This window comes from Dendropsophus ebraccatus, chromosome 3 (assembly GCF_027789765.1).
Source record: "Dendropsophus ebraccatus isolate aDenEbr1 chromosome 3, aDenEbr1.pat, whole genome shotgun sequence".
Classification (NCBI taxonomy): Eukaryota; Metazoa; Chordata; class Amphibia; order Anura; family Hylidae; genus Dendropsophus; species Dendropsophus ebraccatus.
In genome coordinates this window covers 103208420-103231538 of record NC_091456.1, presented here as the reverse complement: position 1 = coordinate 103231538, position 23119 = coordinate 103208420, and the positions used below count along the sequence as shown (strand labels likewise).

Sequence of the window (23119 nt, the reverse complement as noted above, 5' to 3'; positions counted from 1 at the left end):
TTAGAGAATATGAATGATAAAAAATTTTTTTCCACTCATGGTTAGTGGTTGGGTGAAGCCATTTATTGTGTTTTCTCTTTTTAAGTAAGAATGAAAACCAAAAACATCCAAATGACCCTGATCAAAAGTTTACATACATACAGCTCTTAATACCATGTATTGCCCCCTCTAACAACAATGACAGCTTGGAGTCTTTTGCGGTAGTTGCAGATGAGGCTCTTTATTTTTTTCAGATCGTGAAGCTGTCCCCATTCTTTTTGGCAAAAAAAAAAAAAAAAAAAAAAGTCTCCAGTTCCTGTAAATGCCCGGGCTGTCTTGCATGAACTGGCTTCACCCAACCACTAACCACATGAGTGGGGGGGAAAGGAAAAAAAAAAAAAAAGTGTGTGTGTTATCATTCATATTTTCTGAAAAAAAGGACAAGAAAGCAAAAATTCAGCTGGGGTATATAAACTTTTGAGCACAACTGTATTTCCATGCTTACCCTTCTTTATCTTCTGCATGGCGGTTAGGTTGCTTCCATTTGTAGCAGCCCCTGCTAGCGCCATGGCAGGCATCTGAATTTTTGGTGAAGAAAGCATATTTGGAGCTCCACTTGGGGAGTATGTAAAAAGGGAGCCCCCAAAGCTTTGTCTGCGTCCTTCTCGGCGGTTACTGTCGATAGCGGCCTGCAGTTCATTAGGATTGCTAAGGCCTCTTTTCTCACATTCATAGGGGTATAAATACTTCATGTATCTGCGAAAAATAAAAGCATAGTTACAACCTACTAGTGGCTAAAGCTGTATTGCAAAAGACAGAAGAAAATGTTAAAAATGAAAAAGGCTTTAGACACTGGCAATTGGTTACATGCTGCATAACCTTAAAAGGATTGCTGGGACTTTGAATGTATGACCTATTTTACAAATAGGTCATCAAATTATATTTAATGGTGGCTCTACTCCCAGAAGCAAGGCAAATCAAGTGTCATGAATAGCCTGCAGTGCTACAGCAGGTGGAAGGCCATGTACCTCTGTTTGCTAGAGTAAAAATGGTTATATGTTACTTACTGAGTGCGCAGAGTAAAGGCTGCACTGGTGATAGATGTTGGCAGATTTAGGCCCTTGGTGATCTCTCGCCAGAGCTTCTTATTGATGACTTCTACCAGTCCTCCCTTTTCAGTCACCAAGACATACAACATGTACAGGTCTAAGACTTGCTTGGCCATTATTGGAATTCTGTTCACAGGTGTTCCTGATAAGAGAGACCATTAAAAAGTTAGTAGCTGTATAAATTTTTTTTAGCAATGCAATCTCCAATTTAACAATCTATAAGCTACTTATTCAATTCTCATGATCTTACTAAAGCAAATGGGGCACACCAGAACGACCATCCATAGAGGTCAGGGGTAGTAGAGGCTGGAGGGGATGGAAAATAATCACCCGACCCCTTTGTTTTGGGAGAAGCCGCAGTGAGTTCTCTGGCTGCAGCTTACCTGGCCTGGCCGTGCTAAAGTTCCTGTGTATATGGAGGACGATCACTAATCTTTCAGTTATTGGAAGTGTATAGGGACCATCATACTATACTTTAGCCAAAGCTAAAGTGACATCTACTATGAACATGGTTATACCAAAATGTGGATCTTTTTGAAAGACACAAACTAGGAATGACAATTTGACTGTTATAAAACCACTCATAAATCTTGTTTTAACATGAGACTCAGAACAAAAATCCTGTTATAAAATAAATTCTACCAGCACAGACAAAACACTCAGACAAATGTAAGCCATTGATTGCAAACAAGACTTGCTAATTTGTAAATGCAAAAAAAAATTAATTGAGGACCATGTTGCAAACGTGATAAACGCCTCAAGAAAAGTCTTATGGTGTATTTCCAAACATGCATTCGTGATGTGATCCAAAAGTTGTAGAAACCACACCTCCTGTTCTACCTCAACAATTGTATGATGTTGCCAGGATTTTCAGCAACATCACAGGGCTATTGAGGGTGAACTGGGGGTGTGGTTTCCACAGCTTTTGGATTGCATCCCAAACTCGTATGTGGAAACCCGATGGTGGCAGTGTCCTTATGTGGTTTGTATTAGTTATGCTGGTGTCGGGGAGATGCATTTTATTAATGGTATCATGCATTCACAGATGTGCTGCTCTATACTGAGAGAAAAGATAATACCACTTCTAAGCCCTTAGTTGTCATACATGTTTCCAACATGACAACACACACATCCAAGACTACTGTTGCATTTCTGAAGTACAGGATGAAAGTGCTTCAGTATGTCTCCTTCTCTGAACCCAAACACACACCTATGGAGAATTCTGAAGTGACAAGTCTCCATCCAGAAACCAGACACTATATAAATAAATATATTATATACACACACCTTTTGGGGGACACACACACTTTGGGGGACATTTAGGCCCTGCCTTCTTTTACCCGCCTGGATTCATTAAGAGGCCCACGCCTCTTAGTAAACCCCGCCAGCCCTGCGCAACAAATCTACACCTGCTTTCGGGCCTTCTTCCCGGTGTACACCCTAAATAAATTTCCTCCTTTGTGTTCATTTAATTTTTTTGCGGGGCCGCATGGAAAATAGCCCCTACTTACCTACAAACCCCGCCCCCCTCCCCTTAACACTTTGGCCACTACTTCTGAAACATACTAATTTCAGCAGTGACAGCCTGCTCAGCTAATCACTGACTGAAGTGGGACACCACCACAGCCAGAGTAATTGGCCGCTACACACACACTATAATACACTCACCGGCCACTTTATTAGGTACACCATGCTAGTAACGGGTTGGACCCCCATTTGCCTTCAGAACTGCCTCAATTCTTCGTGGCATAGATACAACAAGGTGCTGGAAGCATTCCTCAGAGATTTTGGTCCATATTGACATGATGGCATCACACAGTTGCCGCAGATTTGTCGGCTGCACATCCATGATGTGAATCTCCCGTTCCACCACATCCCAAAGATGCTTATTGGATTGAGATCTGGTGACTGTGGAGGCCATTTGAGTACAGTGAACTCATTGTCATGTTCAAGAAACCAGTCTGAGATGATTCTAGCTTTATGACATGGCGCATTATCCTGCTGAAAGTAGCCATCAGATGTTGGGTACATTGTGGTCATAAAGGGATGGACATGGTCAGCAACAATACTCAGGTAGGCTTTGGTGTTGCAACGATGCTCAATTGGTACCAAGGGGCCCAAAGAGTGCCAAGAAAATATTCCCCACACCATGACACCACCACCACCAGCCTGAACCGTTGATACAAGGCAGGATGGATCCATGCTTTCATGTTGTTGACGCCAAATTCTAACCCTACCATCCGAATGTCGCAGCAGAAATTGAGACTCAGACCAGGCAACGTTTTTCCAATCTTCTACTGTCCAATTTCGATGAGCTTGTGCAAATTGTAGCCTCAGTTTCCTGTTCTTAGCTGAAAGGAGTGGCACCCGGTGTGGTCTTCTGCTGCTGTAGCCCATCTGCCTCAAAGTTCGACGTACTGTGCGTTCAGAGATGCTCTTCTGCCTACCTTGGTTGTAACGGTTGGCTATTTGAGTCACTGTTGCCTTTCTATCAGCTCGAACCAGTCTGCCCATTCTCCTCTGACCTCTGGCATCAACAAGGCATTTCCGCCCACAGAACTGCTGCTCACTGGATGTTTTTTCTTTTTCGGACCATTCTCTGTAAACCCTAGAGATGGTTGTGCGTGAAAATCCCAGTAGATCAGCAGTTTCTGAAATACTCAGACCAGCCCTTCTGGCACCAACAACCATGCCACGTTTAAAGGCACTCAAATCACCTTTCTTCCCCATACTGATGCTCGGTTTGAACTGCAGGAGATTGTCTTGACCATGTCTACATGCCTAAATGCACTGAGTTGCCGCCATGTGATTGGCTGATTAGAAATTAAGTGGTAACGTGCAGTTGGACAGGTGTACCTAATGTAGTGGCCGGTGAGTGTATAATAATATATATATTATATATATATATATATATATATATATATATATATATATATATATATATATATATTGATTGTCCCATACAAAATTTGAATATGCAAAAAAGGGGTCAGTGGAGCCTCAGTTACGAGTCTCAAAACACGGGAATAGCCAGATATCCCTCTCTCCAGAGAAGGAAGTCCATTGCCAAGGGGTGCCTCCTAGTGGGGAGAGCACCAAACCACCCTGATACATAGTCCCTCAGGTCCTCACTCTGTTGCGAGCTTTGGGACCAAAATAGGGAAACACCAGGGTGGTCAGGGCTCGTCTCACCGCATCCACACCTCTTTGGTGTTCAATAGACGTGTATAAAGAACACACGTCGAGTGACACACCAGCGTTATCTCAGTCAGAGTCAATTGGGGTAAGTCACGTAACTTCAATAAAAAAAATCTGAGGTATCCTTAACATAGGATTTCATGTTATTTACCACATCCGAGAGGATCCTATCAATGACAATAGAAATATTGTTAAACACAGAGCCACAACTGGAGATTAGAGGTCTACCCGGGGGGACTGTAGGAAACTATGAATCTTTGGAAGGACATATATCACTAGGGTTCTTGGAGAATCTACCACCAAATATTCTGCAAGTTTTTCATCTATCACATCATCATCCCTAGCCTGTGTTACGATATTATCCAATACCCTTATCAACTCCAGTTTAGGGTCTCTATCCAATTTTCAATATACTTCAATGTCTCCTAACTGTCGCAAGATCTCATTCCTGCAATCACTAGTATTCATAACGACTAGGGCTCCCCCCTTATCAGCCGGTTTAAACGTTAGACAATAAAGTTCAGATTTTAACTGGAAACTGATGCTGTCTTCAACCAATCCTTATATATATATATATATATATATATATATATATATATATTTATTTATATTTTTTTTTATATATATAACACTATATATACAGAAGTTAAGCCATTCCCCATTTGCCAGTAACCTTGCATACTCCACTAATTGCTTTGCTGATAAGGCCAAATCCCCCTGAGGGTTAAAGGGTGGGGGGTTGGAATGCACCATTCCCAGATGGGTGAGGCTAGCTAGATCAAACACAAGCCCCCATCTGGAATTTCTGCAGCAACCCCCATTCACAGCACCCATGTTCCTCACCTTGGTATAAAAATATAAGAAAAAGAGATATGCAGACAACGTACTCACCTCTCTTTTGCATGAAGCTGAATAAATCATCCAGAAATTCTTTTCTTTTTGGATCACCATCTAGTTCATAAAGCTACCAAAGAAAATACAAGGGTAAACCTAAGGCACAACATGATTAGGACAGAAAACACATTTAAATGAAAAAACATACACAACTAGGAGGGAAAGTCATGCTGTATGGCAAGGATATAGTAAACCAGATTCAGCATCACTGATCACTTATCTAGGAAAGCAGTACCCAACATTCTATAGTAGTAGAATTAAGCCTAATGTCCCTATTCCACAGAGCGATAAATGGCAGAATCAGGACAATGCAGCAGATCGCTCAGTGTAATAGAGACAATGATCGGCCGAAGACTACCTAAAAAAAAAAAAAAAAAAAAAAAAAAAAAAAAAAAAAAAAAAAATCAGGCATTGGACGCAGATTGCTATGTGTAATAGCAATGCCAACAGTTGGTGACCACACACTAGCTCCTACATAACTCTTCATGCTCCCTGACGTCCTGCTACTTTAGGGCCTGACACTGTCCGAAGTGACAGGCCGTTCAGCCAGTCACGGGGACAACGCGCTGAGCAGCCTGTGACTTCATACAGGACCAGGAGTGGGCCAAAGCTAGCAGGAGGTCAAGGGCTGCATGGACATCTATAACAATGTCCTAGAAGCCCTTTCTACGCTATTATTGGACAGTGTATGGGCTCAGTAAGCAAGCACCGATGTAGGAGATCTGCGCTTGCTTAGAGAAAGTCATCGGGCTGTGTACTAGGGCCCTAAGGCTGGGTTCACACTGCTTTTTTGCTGCCCATTGAACACATCTGTTTAATGCAAAAACAGCTGCATTTTTTTTTTTACTTCCGTTATAAAAAAAATAAAATAAATCTGCTTTTATAGAGTACACTAAAACATGACTAACCACATTTTTTGTGTACGCTAAAAAAAAGGGATCTGTTTTGATCCTTCTTTTATAATGGAAGTTAATAGAAAATATACACAAATGCATAATCCCCCCCCCCCCCATTAAATGGATATGTTAAAGGGACAGCAGAAACGCAGTGTGAACTCTTTTTTTTTTAAACTGCCAAAGCCAGAAGTAGATTTAAAGGGGTTATCCAGCGCTTCAAAAACATGGCCACTTTCCCCCTACTGTTTTCTCCAGATAGGTGGGGTTTTAAAACTCAGTTCCATTGAAGTAAATGGAGCTTAATTGTAAATCACACCTGAACTGTAGACAACAGTAGGGGGAAAAGTGGCCATGTTTTTGTAGGGCTGGATAACCCCTTTAGGGTCTGTTCACACGCACAGACTCGCTGCGTAAAACTCACACAGAACTCACATCAAACTTGCACGAAAGTAGCTGCGTTTTTTGTGGTGTTGAACTCGCCTGTGAAAATCATGTGCAAATCAAAACTCGCATGTAAAAATCGCACCAAACATGCAGTGAGAATACACATACATTGACTTGATAGCAATCAGTATCACTGTGGATTTATGTGCGAGAAACTAGCAGCGATAAATACGCAGCGGGTCTGTACGTGTCAACAGACCCTTAAAAAGAATGGGAACTATAAATGAAAGAATCCTCTGCTTCCTGCTGGATCCACTTCTGGCTTTGGTTTTAAAACTGCAGCCCTCTAGTAGTATAACTAGAAGCAATCAGAAAATGGTGAAAACGAAACAAAACCCGTCATGGTCACATGCATTTTACTGCAACTAGCTGTTAACACCCCAATTCTCTAGTATGAATGGGGGTGGGTAGGTATGTGTAGTATAACAATAGAACAAGCTTGTAAAAGCAAACATTTCCCCCATGAAAAAGGACTCTCAAGGCAACTTCCTATTCACATTACAAATCACAAGGCTGCAGATTAGTATATTTTTGCGTCAAAGGTTATTATAGTACAATGGAACATAAAGAGGTTGCTTGAGTGAGCACTTTTTGACAATCATAAAGAGTATTTCTTATAGTAAATAGATATTTTTAGTATAAGATGTATGAGTATATATGCCAACAGGTGAAATACAACAAAAGACAAGCAATCTACCGTATGACAGTGTTCTTATAAATAACAAGACCAGAAAATGCTGTGTGACACTGCCTGTTGCATAACCCCTTTAACCATACCCAAAGTAGGCAGCAATCCTGCACTTGCAAAAAAACACCAGCTCATGAGTTATTGATGGGTAATAGAGATGAGTGAACCTCGAGCATGCTCGAGTCCATCCGAACCAGATCTTTCGGCATTTGATTAGCGGTGGCTGCTGAAGTTGGATAAAGCCCTAAGGCTATGTGGGAAAACATGGATATAGACAACCTTAGAGCTTTATCCAAGTTCAGCAGCCACCGCTAATCAAATACCGACCGTTCGGGTCGACTCTAACCCGAACCCGGTTCGCTCATCTCTAATGGGTAACACAAAACATTCCTCCTTGCAAATATCTCTTTAAAAGGGGTACTGCGGCGCTCAGCAATTATTCACAGAATAACACACATTACAAAGTTATACAACTTTGTAATTTATGTTATGTCTGAATCGCCCCCTTCCCGTGTCCCCCCCACCCCCGCATGTGTACCCAGAAGTGTGGTGCGATTGGCTGAGCATAACTGTGCTCAGCCGCGATTGGCTGAGCATAACTGTGCTCAGCCAATCGCGGCTGAGCACAGTTATGACGCGGCAGAGGGGAGCGGCAGGAGCGGGACGGCCGGCCTCCCGAAGATGACGTCTTTGAAGAAGATAGCAGACGGGGGTCGGTCGACACAGATCAGTTATGTATAGCGCACCACACTTCCGGTACACGTGCGGGGGTGGGGGGACACGGGAAGGGGGCGATTCACAGACATAACATACATTACCAAGTTTTATAACTTTTTAATGTGTGTTATTCTGTGAATAATTGCTGAGCTCTGCACTACCCCTTTAAAGGGAACCTGTCACCCCCGTGCCGGGGTGACAGGCTCCCGACCCCCCGTTAGAGCCCCCTATACTCACCTAATCCCGCTTCTGGAGGTGGTCGGGTGATAAAGATCTCAGCCGCTGCAGCCCGGCGCGCGCGCTGAGAGAGGAGTCCAACACCCATAGAGAATGACAGGAGAGTCCAGCGCTCAGTCATTCTCTATGAGTGTTGGACTCATCTCTCAGCACGCGCGCCGGGCTGCAGCGATCTTCATCACCCGACCACCTCCAGAAGCGGGACCCGGCGGGATTAGGCGAGTATAGGGGGCTCTAACGGGGGGTCGGGAGCCTGTCACCCCGGCACAGGGGGGTGACAGGTTCCCTTTAAGATCTTGGCTGAAACTGTTACAAACCCCAGTTGGGTTATCCAGGCTTAGAAAGACATGGCTGCTTTCTTCCAGAAAAAGACTCTCCTGTTTGGGTGTGGTTTTGCAGCTCAGTTCTATTAAAGGGGTACTCCGGTGGGGGGGTCTGGGCTTTTTTTTTTCCAATCTAGCCGGGGAAGAAGTGGCAGCGACGTCCACTCACCTCCTCAGTTCCAGCTGCGGGTCCCGTATCGCGGCGCTCCGGTCCCCGCTGCCCGGCCGCTTCCTGGTCTCTGACCCGGGCTTGAGACATGACGTTTCAAGTCTGCTCAGCCAGTCAGTGACGGAGGTGGGATTCCGCCTCTGTCACTGACTGGCTGAAGGGACTTCAAACGTCACGTCTCAAGCCCAGGTCAGAGACCAGGAAGCGGCTGGGCAACGGGGAACGGAGCGCTGCGATACGGGACACGCTGCTGGAAGGGGGAGGTCAGTGGAAGTCGCTGCCCTCAGCCACCTCCTCCCCGGCCAGATCGAAAAAAAAGCCCCCCCGCCGGAGTACCCCTTTAAAGTGAATGGAGCTGAACATAACCTGAAGATGGGTGCTGCTGTTTCAGCAAGAAAGGAGCTGTTTTTTTCTAATCTTAGTTATTTTAAATGTAAAAACACAGTGAGGGTGGCTGGTTCATTAAAATGACAGAGATATATTTTAGATTCAGCCTCTCCCAATGCAAATGCACCCTTAGCTCACCATGCATGTACAGTAGGTAGAGGGGAAAAAGCCACTACCAGACACCTCTTGTGGGGGCTTATTTCTCTAAGAACAAAAGGATTTCATACTGAATATTAGATATTATTTGCGATTAAAATACAATATGCTTGACGCTAGGCAACATGTAAATTGAAATTCACAAGCCCAGCAGCAGACTGGAATATTAAAAGACAATTTTGGTACATCCCTATTGGTGTTGCAGCTCTAGACAGAACATTCTGTAATGAGTCTAAAGAAAACAACATCATGGTACAGCATAAAAAATAAATTTCTAATATTTTGGAAAAGGTTCTAAGGATTAAGTTAAAAAAACAAAAAAAAAAACACAACCTTCATCCTCAGGGCCCTGTGTCCTATGAAGACATATCAGCAGGTAAGATTCTGGGAGCAGATTTTATAACAGTTTTATTTATTTCATGCTCTTTTCTATGCACAGCTTAAACTGTGGCTCTTAAACCAGCATGGGAACAAAGTATTTTTGCAGCAGAAAGTCCAAGAGGGACAGTCTTGGATTTCTGCCACAGATAATGTTTCCCCTAGATCAAGAGAAACCACTTATTTTCAAGGAAGGATGCAGACTGTCATTGGATTTTGGCATAAAATACGTGCCGATAGCCACAGGAAAAGTGTTGTGTGTACATACCCTTATTCAGCATGTATAAGGTTCCAGCGACTTTATAAAAGGTCGTTCTGATGCGGATTTAATGGAATGTTTAAGCTATATACAGATATCACGGCATAATTCTGTTTTACTCTATTATGCCATGTAGCATAAATTCGCAAAATAAAAACAAAAAACACTGCTTAATCTCTTCACAATATCAGGGACACTGTGGATAAAAGTGCAGTTCCTAACATCTGCTGCTACTGTAAAGGAGGAAATGAAAGGGTCATGCTGAATGAATCAGTCAGACGTTTTTGGACCACATCCAGCATCTGTCATGGGGGGGTGGGGGTGTAATAAACCCACAGGGTGCACAACTCTGGTGAGGTCCCATATTCCCGGAGAGAAGAGCATCACTGTCACAAAAATTCTCTAGACACGCCACATATCAACATACGGATGTGAAAGAACAGTGTTTACCTCTCTAGCAGGAACACGTGGTTGCGCAGAATTGGCATGCAGCCACCCAAAGTGTGCAAATCTGCCAGAATCAGTGTACTCATTTACATGACAAGATTGCCAACAACGATTATGCTGTGTGTTTAACTCCTTCTCAACATCTGCTCCTTTAAGCCTGCCTCAAGAGGCTCTGGCAGACACACAAAGCACACAGGCCGCAGAACAGGATTACCTAATTGTTGGATAACAAACAATACGACATCCCTCGCCTGCTATCAACCATTACAGCGAGAGTCGCTCACAGCAGGCCATTTATTCCTAGCCAGGTGGCAACGTGAAACTTAACAAGCACAGACATCAATCCCTATTTGCACACTTGTGTAGTCTCTGCACAAATATCCTATTAAGGACACATGTTCCTAGTGTGCTGCATAGGCAATTTACTGTGAAGAGCTGCAGTTTTAGGGTATAAACCCACACACCGTATACGCAGCAAATACGCAGCAAAAACGCAGCAGATGTGATGGTGAAGATTTGATGCTGTGTTCAGCTATTTACATTTAATCTGCTGCGTATTGCAGTAGTAAATACGCTGCATATACGGTGTGTGGGTTTATACCCTTATGGACAATTTTTAAGTGTGACTTTAAAAGGTTTCACCTGCGAAACCACCCCAGTTTGTAATTAGTTTTGCCAAGTGTTGATTGGCCACATGGCACACTTCTCTGTATTTTTTTTTTTGCTAAATTATATATACATTAAATCTGCAGTGTAAAGTGAGAAAATAGCACTTGAATGCCCTTATCCTATCCAGATTAACTAGCTTTTCCTGGTACCTGTAAAGCACTGTGTCTAGTTATAGCACATCTTGTTAGATGTCCACATGGTTTGGGCAAATTATGCACAATTTGTGACACAGGAAAGGCTTTAGGGAGATTCATTGTACAGTGGCCTATTACTGCTGTACATGATCATGGTCTTTTAGCCTGCATTCACACATCTGCAAGTTTTGCAGACGCCGAACACCTGTCCTGGATGGTTATCATGCTGGCAGCGGGAAAAATGTTTGAATCTCTGCGGCACTGTAAAGCCAACAGTTTCCCTGCTGCGACATGCATGATATTGTTACATTATGTCGGGCGGGGAAACCATCCAGGACAGGTATTCACCGTCCCTAAGGTCCGCAAAATTAGCAGATCTGTCACTGTAGCCTTACTCCTCTTTCTAAAAACACTAAAAGGAAAATCTGGTTTGCAAGCGGAATTCATGCCCCATTGACTTCTATAGGATTTGTCTAGCGGAATCCGCCCAAAGAATTAACATGTCAATACTTTGAACGGAAAGCAGATCCACAGCAGAAAAGTCTGCCTTGTAAACAGAGCAGGAATCCCAGTGAACACAATAAATCTTCCAAACTTCCTGGCTCAGGTGCATGAACATAAAAGGGGAAAGGGAACTGGTAGCAAACTAGGCTGTTTTTCAAGATTTATTAAGTTCAAAACAGGAGCAAGAAAAAAAATTAGATTATGTAAATAAAATGTTTGTGTCAGATTGGATTTAGTGTTTAGCGCATGTGTGTATATATGCGTATATAGTGTGTCAAAGAACTAAAAGGACTTGGTCACATAAGGTAGTTTGGGCTATTTCTTAGGCCTTATTTCCATGTTCTGTGCAAAGTCTGTATATACAGATGATGTGCAACGGAACAGATTATTGGAATTCCCAGCACCATGTATCGTTATGATGTTAGGAGCTCAGCAAGTGTTTAAAGAATCACTGTCGTATTTTTTTTTTTTTTTTTTTGCAGAAATCAATAGTCCAGGCGATTTTAAGAAACTTTGTAATTGGGTTTATTAGCCAAATCTGCCATTATCTGCATGTAAAAAGCCTTTTCCCAGGTCCCCCCCTCCTTCCTCTTTTTCATCCACTCTGAAAAATCTGAAAATTGTGACTTGTTGCAGGAGACGTCCCCTGTCTGCTCTAGGGAGAGGGGAGGGGGGAGGAGGAAGGAGGGAGTTAGCCGGCAGCAGAAAGCAGATAACAGAGGATTACAGGCACAGAGCTGGGTGACAGCTGTAATCTGAGCTCAGACAGGTCACTGGTGACTGTCACAGGAGATATCCCGTGAGGGATTTGTAGATTAACTCTTTGTTGTCCTGTTTTGGTCTTTTCTTTAGCTCTCTCCATAGGAGAACAATGAAGACAGGGGGGAGAGCTTCAAACTGCTTTTTCATGATAAAAATGCATTTTTCGGATAATAAACCCAATTACAAAGTTTCTTAAAATCGCCTGGACTATTGATTTCTGCAAAAAAAAAAAAAATTCACGACAGTGACACTTTAAATCTTTGTAGTGTACTGATACAGCCACGTGGCTGTATCAGCACAGTCCTGCAAAGATTTAAACTGTTATTGAGCTTGTGGCATAGCGATATATGCCGGAGGTTCCGATAATCTTCTCAGTTGCGCATTGTCCGTATATACAGACTGAACAGAAGGTGGGAGCAAGTAGTAAAAAAAATTGAAAGATTTGCTCCCTTATTTTATTCTATTACCAGCTGTCTAAGAAAACCATGTAAAAGGGATAAAAATTAAATAGTTCGGCATAAAGGCTTCTCATAAGTAACAGCTTGCAATCCCCGAACCCGTGAAAAAGTGCAAAAAAAAAATAAAATTAGTGAACCCATGTCCACATTAGAATGGAGCAGTGATCACGTTTGCGCACTGCTACTTTATTCACAGGACTGCCAAAGTAGACTACTTCAGCTCACAGGCCCATATAACCTCAACAGCAACATTCCTATGGAAGACTCTGAAGCCCACGTTCATGGGATCATGGGAAGTCCCAGCAGGTAGACCCCTTGCAGTCATTCTTTTATCTCCTATCCTGTGAATAAGGGCCTAATGGCAGGAGAACCCCTTTGAGGAACGCTAAACAATCTCTCTTATGCTGCGTTTACACGGAACGATACAAATTTGCACGAGAACGATCGAATGGTAATCGTACGTGTAAACGCAGCGAACGATCAAACGACGAGCGAGAAATCGTTCATTTTGATCTTACAACATGTTCTTAAATCGTTCGTAAAAAATTCGCAGATCGTTCTGTGTAAACAGTCGTTCAACGATTTAACCTATGTGCAAGATAGGCTTAAGCGATCGCAAAACGATTTTTCCGTATAATATATCATTCAGTCTAAACGCTGATCGTTATAAAAAAAAAAATAAAAAATTGTTACTTCGAAATTGTTCATCGTACGAATTATCACTACATGTAAACCCAGCATTATTTGACATTATTCTATGTAAAAGGGCAATTCTCCACCTCAGGTAAAACTTAGGTGCTAAGGCTAAAAGGCCTAATAAATCCACCACTTGATTTAAGACACCAATACCCTTTTTTTTAATACTGCTACAAGATCTTCATTTACATGTACAAGGCTAGAGCAAGAAATCAGCCATGAAACCACCTCATTGCATGACAACACATATCAAGGTGTTTAGTAACTACAGAGAGCACAGAGGCCGGCCTTCTGAAAAGCCAGAATAAATAAAAGATGAGAACGGCTATACACCACTTCTCAAGATTAATTATTTAATGAGCTGCAGCAGCATCAGCTAAAGAGGAGGGGGGGGGGGGGAAGAAGAGTTAGAGATCAAAATAAAGATATGGCGGGGGAGGGGAAGCAAGAAGTTACGGCTCTGAGGAGACAAACAACCGTTTTGAGAGGAAATTGAAATGAGACGCCACAGGACTCACTGACCAGTTACCCAATAAAATATGGCAGGCCTCTAAACCATAGGAGTAGTTACACAGTACAGTGAAAAAAGGGGAAATCCAGTCTAAGTTAGGTTTATGGCTAAGAACTAGACTTTGTCCTATGAGATCTGAAAGTCAGTTTCCAAAACTTGTATTGAGAGCAGCTGTTCCGATCATACAGTACAGGATATATCCCTTTTATTAACAAAAATGAATGAAGGTTTGGTTACACAACACTTTTAATCAGGAAATAATGGCAGTCAGATCTTGGGAAAAAAAAAAAAAGTAGTTTTACTGGATTTAAAAAGGGGTTGTCCGAGGATATATTTAAAAAACAAAAAACACACATACACACTAAAAAACTATGCTATAAACATAATCCCCTCATACCTGCCCGTCTTATTAGCCACAATTAAGTTTGCAGAAATTCATCTTATTGTTGCCAAAACAATCCCATTAAGAGCAATGAAATCAATTTTGTAACAAGTCTGCCACATGTAAATGTATGCTCACATGTACATGATTTGCTGCGGATTTTGCTACCAATCGTTACTGCAAGTCTATATCTATATCCTACAGATAGAGGACACCAAGTAAACTCTCAAACCCATTTGTCTTCTGTTTACTAGGCAGACACTATTTTTTTGTAGGCAATTGTTGTGATGACTTGGCATATTCATTTATGGTGTAGCCGGTTTTAGATATATTCAATGGGTCCAGCTTTTCAGGAGCTTGGGAAAGCCTCTGACTCTTTGAACAAGAAAACATACATTTTTCTACCTGATGAAAGCACAGCTGGGTATATGAAAGATACCATGTGTCCCCTTGTTCTAACAGCTATCTCACAGCATCAGCAGTTCATAAACCTAAATGACAGCTGACAGATTCCCTTTAGAAAAGTAATGAACAGATTGAACAAATATAAAATAGTTTCTCAGGGTGCCTACACACACACACACACACACCGAATCTGCAGCAGATTTGATCATTTAGAACAAATCAGCTGCGGATCCACAGCGGAATATCTGCTGCAATCCAGTGTGTGTGCAGCTACCCTAAACACAGGTTATTCCCCAAGGCTATGATCATGCACCACTTTTTGAGCTGTAATTTTACAGCTCAAAAACAGCTAAAATTACAGCTGTATTTTTAGGCATTTTCATGGCACATTCTCTGCTATTTGGTGAACTTTGTTTAGCTGTATTTTAGGGCTATAGCAAAAGTTATACAGCCATAAAATTCATGTGTATGTAACAAACAAACAAAGTCACTTTACTATTTAGTTTAAAGCGAATATACCACTAGTACATCACTTTTCTATTTACATGAGTAGACCGGCCCGAGGATGCCAGTGCTGCGGTCCTTTTGTTTTTTTTTTAACGCATGGCATGGGTCTATTCCCAAGCACATTGGTAGTAGACCGTGCATGGGAACTGGGCGGCAGTGGGGGGGGGGGGGGGGGGGGGGAATAGGACCTTGGCACCTGCCTCGGTCTATTCATGTTAAAAAAATTTATATGTAAATCGATGTACTAGTGGTACATGTGGTTTGACACCTGCGTCAATGTATGAGGACCTAATAGACCCTTGGTCAGGTTGTGAAAAAAGCACCCCTATTACGCTAGTCTGGCAGTGTAAGAGGTTTATTTTAACAAATTTCTTTGACAGCGAAGAAATGAAGTTCATAACTAAGCCTTGCGTTGTAAAGCTATCACATAATTAGTATTTTTTTTTACGCAAGGAAAGAAAAAAAAACAAAACAGGTGGGTATGATTGAGGGATCCCTCTCCATTTTACATGATTATTCTCACAGACTACATGAGTAGCTAGGGTATAGTGCCTGTACTGGAAACAATCTAACCAGTGGACCTGGAGGGAGATTTGTCATTAGGACACATAAAACAAGTTGGATCCAGCCACATCATGCTTCCCTCTCCAGAAGCATTAAGGGGAAAGGGCTGCATACCATAAGGGACGGCAGTGGAACCCCAGACTAGATACCATCACAGTATGTACTTTTAAACATTAGCAGTTGTGCTTTCAACATAAATAATTGGCCAGACTGGATAGGCCTGTTTGTTACATTAACATGTGTACATAAACCCAAGCCTGGAAATTTCCACTCCACAGACTTGTTTCCCCACTTGGCTGGTAATGTTTGAACACATTTAAAAGCTTTAGTAAAAGTGGGAGACAAAATAATATGGAAAGAGAAAGCAATTTAGCTCCTAACAAAATAGCATTGGTTTGGCCCCTAAATGCTACAAATACATAGGGGTTCCACAATCTCATAAAACAGCATCAGTAATGGATAAGTGTGCCCCACTGACTTTGATCTAAAAATAAGATGTTAGACATGGAAACACCCAGAAAACAGCACTTTTAGGTAAGGCTACACAGCAACTTTGGCTGTGACACTGGATCGCTGTGTCGTTCTGTGTGTCAGTGAATTGGATAAGACTGACTATAACCTGCCAAAGGCAAGGAAACCAACTCTGTGTGGATCCTGCTTTACCGCAGCTAAGCAATGCAGTCGATGGTTGCACAACCACAGTCAGGGCCTAAAACACTGTATAGCAAAACCTGCACCAGTACAGTCTTGATGTTAGGGCGGTCTCCGACTGGCATAAAATGGAGGCATTTCTGTGCAATAGATGCAAGTCTGCAGGTCTAATGGACCAAACTGAAGGCATCATAGGGATCTCGGCCAGTTTCAGGTCTGAATATCAGACCCGTGGTCAGGCCAGGACTTAGGTCTATAATGTGCTCCCCTGACGCCAGCCTAAATACAGGTATCTTTTTGTTGATTTTTCCGATTGTTTAAGTCAATAGCGGGAACATTGAATACAGAACACCAGACTGAGATCATGCTGGGGTGTACACAAAAAAAAAAAAAAAAAAAAAGCAGAAGCCATAATGTCTAGAAGCCGCTACAGACAAAAAGAGGAGAATTTATTCCTATCAACAGGGGACATCAGACAACTTTTTTTCTAATCCACCTTGGAACCATAAAAACTGAAATGTGATGGTTGCAAAGGAAGACTGCTCCAGGTTCTGTCTGCTATGGTTTGTACATTTAAGACACAGCTTTGAAATATGGAAAAACGTCCAATCCATAAGCACAGAAGGGAAGGGGTTTAAACCTATGAGGTAGCCGCTTTGTGCACTAGTGTGTGTGTGTGTGTATGTGTCGCCATGACATGAATATCCAAGGACATGTGACAGTAATAATCTGAATTCCACAGCTCAGAGTCATCAGAAGCTGGGGGAGGGGCGACACACACAGCAGACTATATATGTAACATGCAGCAGCTCAAAACTGTATTCTGGGTGGACAAGAGAAAAAAAAAAAAAAGCAGGCTACTTTACCACACATTGATAACGCTGGAGTTTTCATTTATCAGAACCTGGAAGTGTGTGTTACAACTATATACTTTATATAATTTGTGCACTTAAAAGACATCTAGTGGCCACATGTACCACATGCATTTAAAAACATAGAAAACTAGAAAAAACAAAACAAAAAACTGTTGATTCCTTAAAAAAAAAAATAAAGTTAGCAACAGTGCCTCTTTAACAGGCTATGTTCTCACTACAAAAACAGGCTGTCATTTTATGGCAAAGGTAGATGTCTACCAATAATGATAATCATAATGTTCATGATGAATATTTGCGGCTGTCAATAACAAGGCTATGTTCCCAATACAGGGGAATATCTTAAGAGTTAATGTCATTTAGCAAAACTCTTGAAATGTTACAGGCAGTTGGGGTTTAAGTGTTCAGACCCTCACTGACTGCTAGGGCACATTGGAAGAAGTGCTCAACGAATCATCTGGATGCAGGAAATTGGCTCCATAAACTTATTATAGAATCAGTCTCCTGCAGTCAGACAGGGAGAGAAGCAGCAGAGCACTTCCTGTTTCATTCTACTGATCTGAGCACAGAGACTGCAACTAACCAAACAGTGATAAATGACAGTAATGTTTTAAAAGGACATTCCCATCTCAAGCAATAGAGTTACATATTTTTGCTGATAAATTCCTTTAACAAATTTGCCTCCTTCAGATATGGCTGCTTTTTCTCTCCCATTGTTCACAGCTCATTGTCTAGGTTAGCAACCTCCACTCTGCTCTAAAAATTATATAATCTCTAGTATAAACCTACACCACTAAAAAATTAAACACGTATATTAGAGATAAGTATATTTTAGATCAGTGGTGGTTAGTAACCTAGACAATGAGCAGTCAACAAGGGGAGAAAAAGAGCAGCATATCCAGAGAAAGAGGCACGTTTGTTAAATGAATTAACTTAATGAGCCCAACAAGAATAACTATTAGTGGAGATAGAAATACCCCTTTAAAGAAATACCCCTTTAAAGGGGTTATCAAACGCTACAAAAACATTGCCACTTTCCCCCTACTGTTGTCTCCAGTTTGGGTGGAGTTTTTAAACTCAGTTCCATTGAAGTAAATGGAGCTTATTTGCAAACCGCACCTGAACTGGAGACAACAGTAGGGGGAAAAGTGGCCATGTTTTTGTAGCGCTGGATAACCCCTTTACGATACGATAAATCGTACGGAAAATTCGTTTTGCGATCGTGTAAGCCTATCTCACACATTGGTTAAATCGGCGAACGACTGTTCACACGGAACAATCTACGAGATTTTTTCCGAACAATCAACGACGATTTCAGAACATGTTCAAAGATCAAAATGAACGATTTCTCGCTTGTCGTTTGATCGTTCGCTGCGTTTACATGTACGATTATCATTCGCAAATTCGCACGATAATAGTTACGTGTAAACGCAGCATTAGGCTTAGTGCACACCAAGTAAGGTGGAATTTAAGCCAATTTTAAGGTGAATTCAGTCTCGCAATCAGCCCAAGTTTCTCATTGGAATCTGCCTCCCATTTAGTTCAATGCAATTTCCACAACACTGCTCGCACAGCGGTTTTCACATGGAAATTTTTATTATACAGAAACACTGTAAATTGCTAAAAGATAGAACACACAAGCAGAGATCCTAAAGTAGTCAACGGCAGTTTGTAATTTAGATCCAAAATCCACTTCAATTCTACTAAATTTCAATATGGAGCAGTATTTGAAGCAGAATATATGTGTGAGGAAATTTCCCTTGTCCGTTTAGTCATACCCACAGAGCAGAAAGGGGAGAGAAGTGAAAAATACAAAGCAAATATAAGCCTAGTATTTGTAATTTGTGCCCCAAGGCTCTTTATACAAAATTCAGTGTGTGTGTGTGTGTGTGTGTGTGTGTGTGTGTGTGTGTGTGTGTGTGTGTGTGTGTGTGTGTGTGTGTGTGTGTGTGTGTGTGTGTTAGATATACATCAAGGTAATAACCCCAATGACTGATGCCACCTAGAATACTGTTAGGGGAAGGGGGGTAGGGAGGAACCAACAACACTAGTCTACAACAGATGTACACCACCTAAACGGAGGTCAAAATGATTCTCGGGTAATGGGAGTCTATGGATACATTTACCCTATACACAGGGAGTTTTCCTGATGTAAACAGGCACTGGCAATGTAAAGAGAGCCATACTACTGATGAATCAAACTCAAAGCGGATTTGGCACAATGAGGAATCGCAGCAGCTTTGCTAGCATTACCTCCAATACTGGATCACATATCAGACAGTAGTACATAGCTTACACATTAACAAGTAACTTCCCAAAGCGTGAAGCATCTGAAACCCTCTCTGATGTCCTGCTGCTAAAACTGATACAACCTCTGACAAGCGTTCCAGCTGTAATGTTTCTACCACTCATACTAAAAGTTTGTTCTTCAACGTCTATCTATATTCACTGACGCATTTAATGTGTCTAGGGAATACCCCTTTTGTAAATCATGAACCTTGTGCATACAGGTCACGCCCTGTTCCACGTGTTCTTTGTGTGAAAGGGGCTAACACCAAAGGATGGATCCCCCACCTCCCATGCATCCGGATGTTACCAATTTGTCACGCCTCCTAACTGCCTATCCCCCTCCACCATCTAGTCCTTAGAAACACATTCACATGCTCAAAGGCAAGCTTTATGTGCTTTAACTGAATACAACGTCCTGGATTCTGTAAGGTTAAATACATATTGTACAAATGCAGACATAAGCATAGCTCATATTATATAGAGGGTTTTTTTTTTTTATTATAGAAATATATTTGTTCTCTCTGCTCAGCATAGCTCTGGATACTATAACATGGTGCCGTCAGACAAAACTGTAAATATGTGTCTTACCAGCGATAGGGTTTTGTTATGACAGCCAATTACAGGGAGGACTCAGATCAATAAGAGTGTAAGTTACCGTTTAACCTCCGTAGATCTCCACCCACAGAATCATCCTTCCAATATCCAGGAGAGGCACAGGATTATAACCTCTTACTAGGATGTTAATGGGAAAATAATTTCTCCTAGTGATTACTTATAAATACACAAAGACATAATTGAAAGTCATACAACTGACATCTGCACGTATGATTTTATATTGATGGCTCCTTAACCCACAAAGGAAATTTGGTCATCAGTCTAGCTTCACACTTCCTCACGCGATCTTGCATTGTGGCATAAAAATTAACTATGAAACAAACCAAAGATTATAAAAACGAATACAATACAGACTCGTGGCTAATTTTTTTTCACATACACAGACACGCTATAGCAATCTCTATTAATACCTTTGTGTCTGGGTTCATTTAAACATAATTATAACCAATTGGTGCAGGCACAGCCACATGCAGGCTCTAGAATCCTCAGTGTTTGATTTTCTTTTATAAAATTCATATATATCAGACTTGAAATCTGCACCACAGGTTAGTTTCTGCATAAATTTCCAGCAAACATTTTCTGCAGTGTGTTGATGAGATTTTATTCACGTCATTATTAGGGTTGTATCAGTTTTAAACATGGACACATTAACATTTCTGCATCAAAAACCATGTGTGTGTGTGTGGGGGGGGGGGGGAGGGTCACTCTCAAAATCTGTACTCCCACTAACCTAAATGCAAAATAGGTAACCACACAGAAAACGGACACGTCACATTTGTTCCCCACACATACAGGACCTGAAGTTCCAATTGAAGTCAATGGGTGCTTCAGGGCAGGGCCCCTCCATGTGGTTGCTGATGGCATAGAGAGCTGCACTGCACACATGCCCTCACTCCAAAATCTAAAAAAAAAGACTTGTGGAGTGGATGTTGCTTTGGCCAAAGGGGTCCTATTCAATATTCTTCTCTCCCCATTGTAATAAGAGGTTCAATAAGCATATATAGATATGTTCAAGCACCCAGATGCTTTTGGCTATGTAATGTGTAAGTGTCAGGGAGCTGTCAGACTAGACATTTAAACATATATAAAACACAAATTGGCGCATCGCGCGTTTTGTTACTCCAAAAGAGGGGGGGGGGGGGGCAAAAAAGAACATGAAGCAACAATGTGTGTCTGACAAAAGCCTAAAAAGGTTTTCCTGTTTGGAACCAGGAGACTATGATATATGTGCTTGCTGCAGTATTATAGATTATAGATTGTAAGCCCTCGCAGCAGGGTTCACTTCCTCATGTACCAGTCTGCCATTTGCCTTCATGTAATGCGTTTTGATCTTGTAATGTTCTTGTTTGTTACCCCTGTCGCCTGTATAGCGCTCTGGAACTAAGGGCGCTTTATAAATAATAATTATTATTAATAATAGTGATAATAATATTACACGTATCGATGATTTAGCAGGTTAGCCCAAAACCCATGAGAAACTCCACAAGATAAGTTGTGGCAAATGATGAACAGAGCTCCGTAATATATTATTGACAGAGCACTAGCTGGCAACATGTTCAATATGGCAACAGATATGAGCAAGAAGGCGGAGAAAAAAAAAACATACCGGAGAGACAGCAATACCAGAGGGAGATTCATCAGCAAACCTAAGGAGGAATGCCCCCCTCCCCCCTTTGTGTCTACAGAGCTGTGAACCATCAATACACTACACTGTTACATGAACAGGCACTGACAGGTGAACTGACCAACATGAAGCAGCTGCAGTGTCGCTACTAATGTCCTTCTGAACTGTTGCAAGTCATGCTTTACAACACTGGCCAAAAATCTGTGTTACCGAGAGACAGTGGTAACCTGTGACACTCTTGAAATCAGAGCTAGCGGTCGCGCAAGAGAACGAGGTATTTCAAGTGATTAAGGTTTATAGAACATGGCTCGAGCCCAAACCAAAGACGGGAAACAATCACCAGACAAGCGGGCAAGAAGCCAAACCATGATTCCTGGAGAGAACCTGCACATTAACATTCAACTGTGATGCTGAGCTAGGGGAAATTACAAGCAGCTATTATATAACCTTGCTAATACTGGCTGCTGTCCTACACACACCACAACATTAGATCACTATATTACTTTAGGGGGATAGGAACAAGTAATTTGTCACTTTTTTGTTCTGAGAAAAATATAGTTCTGCTATGATTATTAAGGTGAAGAGAAAATAATATAGTTCTGCTACGATTATTAAGGTAAAGAGAAAATTTTATGTAAATCTATGCAGTAAGCGCTGCGTACAGAATTTGGAGAGGTGGTGGAGGTGGTTATGGTGGTAGGGGGGGGGGTAGATGGATTCAGTTTGTCCACCCCCTTCCCATTGTAAACTTGCCATTCAGGTTAGGTTCTTTTCACAGTAATCTACATAGCACGTAAACAGGTTACAGTCCCCAGACACGCTTCTTTAAACAAACTTTAACGTTCCACCTGGTATTTATCAGAGACAAAAGAACAACCCCCACACGTACAGTGACACCAACTCCTCTTTGCATCTCAGCTACACAAAAAGTCAGACAGGCAGTGAGGCAGGTGCAGCCGGCAGATCTCCTCCCTCCACGGAGATGAAAAAGAACTGTACCCAGGGGGAGTGGGGTAAAAATAACCTCTCCTCGAAGGTGGGAACATATGTGCACCTGTAACTGCCACAAAGCCCAGGGTAAGGCGTTAGGCAATCCTCTGCCGCATGTGTTAAAACCAACACAAGTCCTTTTATACCTAACCCCTTTACTGTTCTGTCCACTGACTATATATTACATGTTCTATATAGGTAGGAA

The 23119-nt window shown here is 41.8% G+C and overlaps 1 protein-coding gene across 2 annotated transcripts in view; it reads right to left on the bottom strand.

Annotated features, from left to right (window-relative positions):
* Nucleotides 1-23119, bottom strand: part of ARID3A (AT-rich interaction domain 3A) — a 50031-nt gene that overhangs the window by 10770 nt on the left and 16142 nt on the right. For both annotated transcript variants that reach the window (XM_069964463.1, XM_069964464.1), the window contains exons 4-6: nucleotides 5178-5250; nucleotides 1047-1230; nucleotides 485-735 (exon numbers count right to left, since the gene is read on the bottom strand). In XM_069964463.1, the coding sequence (XP_069820564.1) occupies nucleotides 485-735; nucleotides 1047-1230; nucleotides 5178-5250 (508 nt within the window). The remainder of the gene's footprint in view (nucleotides 1-484; nucleotides 736-1046; nucleotides 1231-5177; nucleotides 5251-23119) is intronic.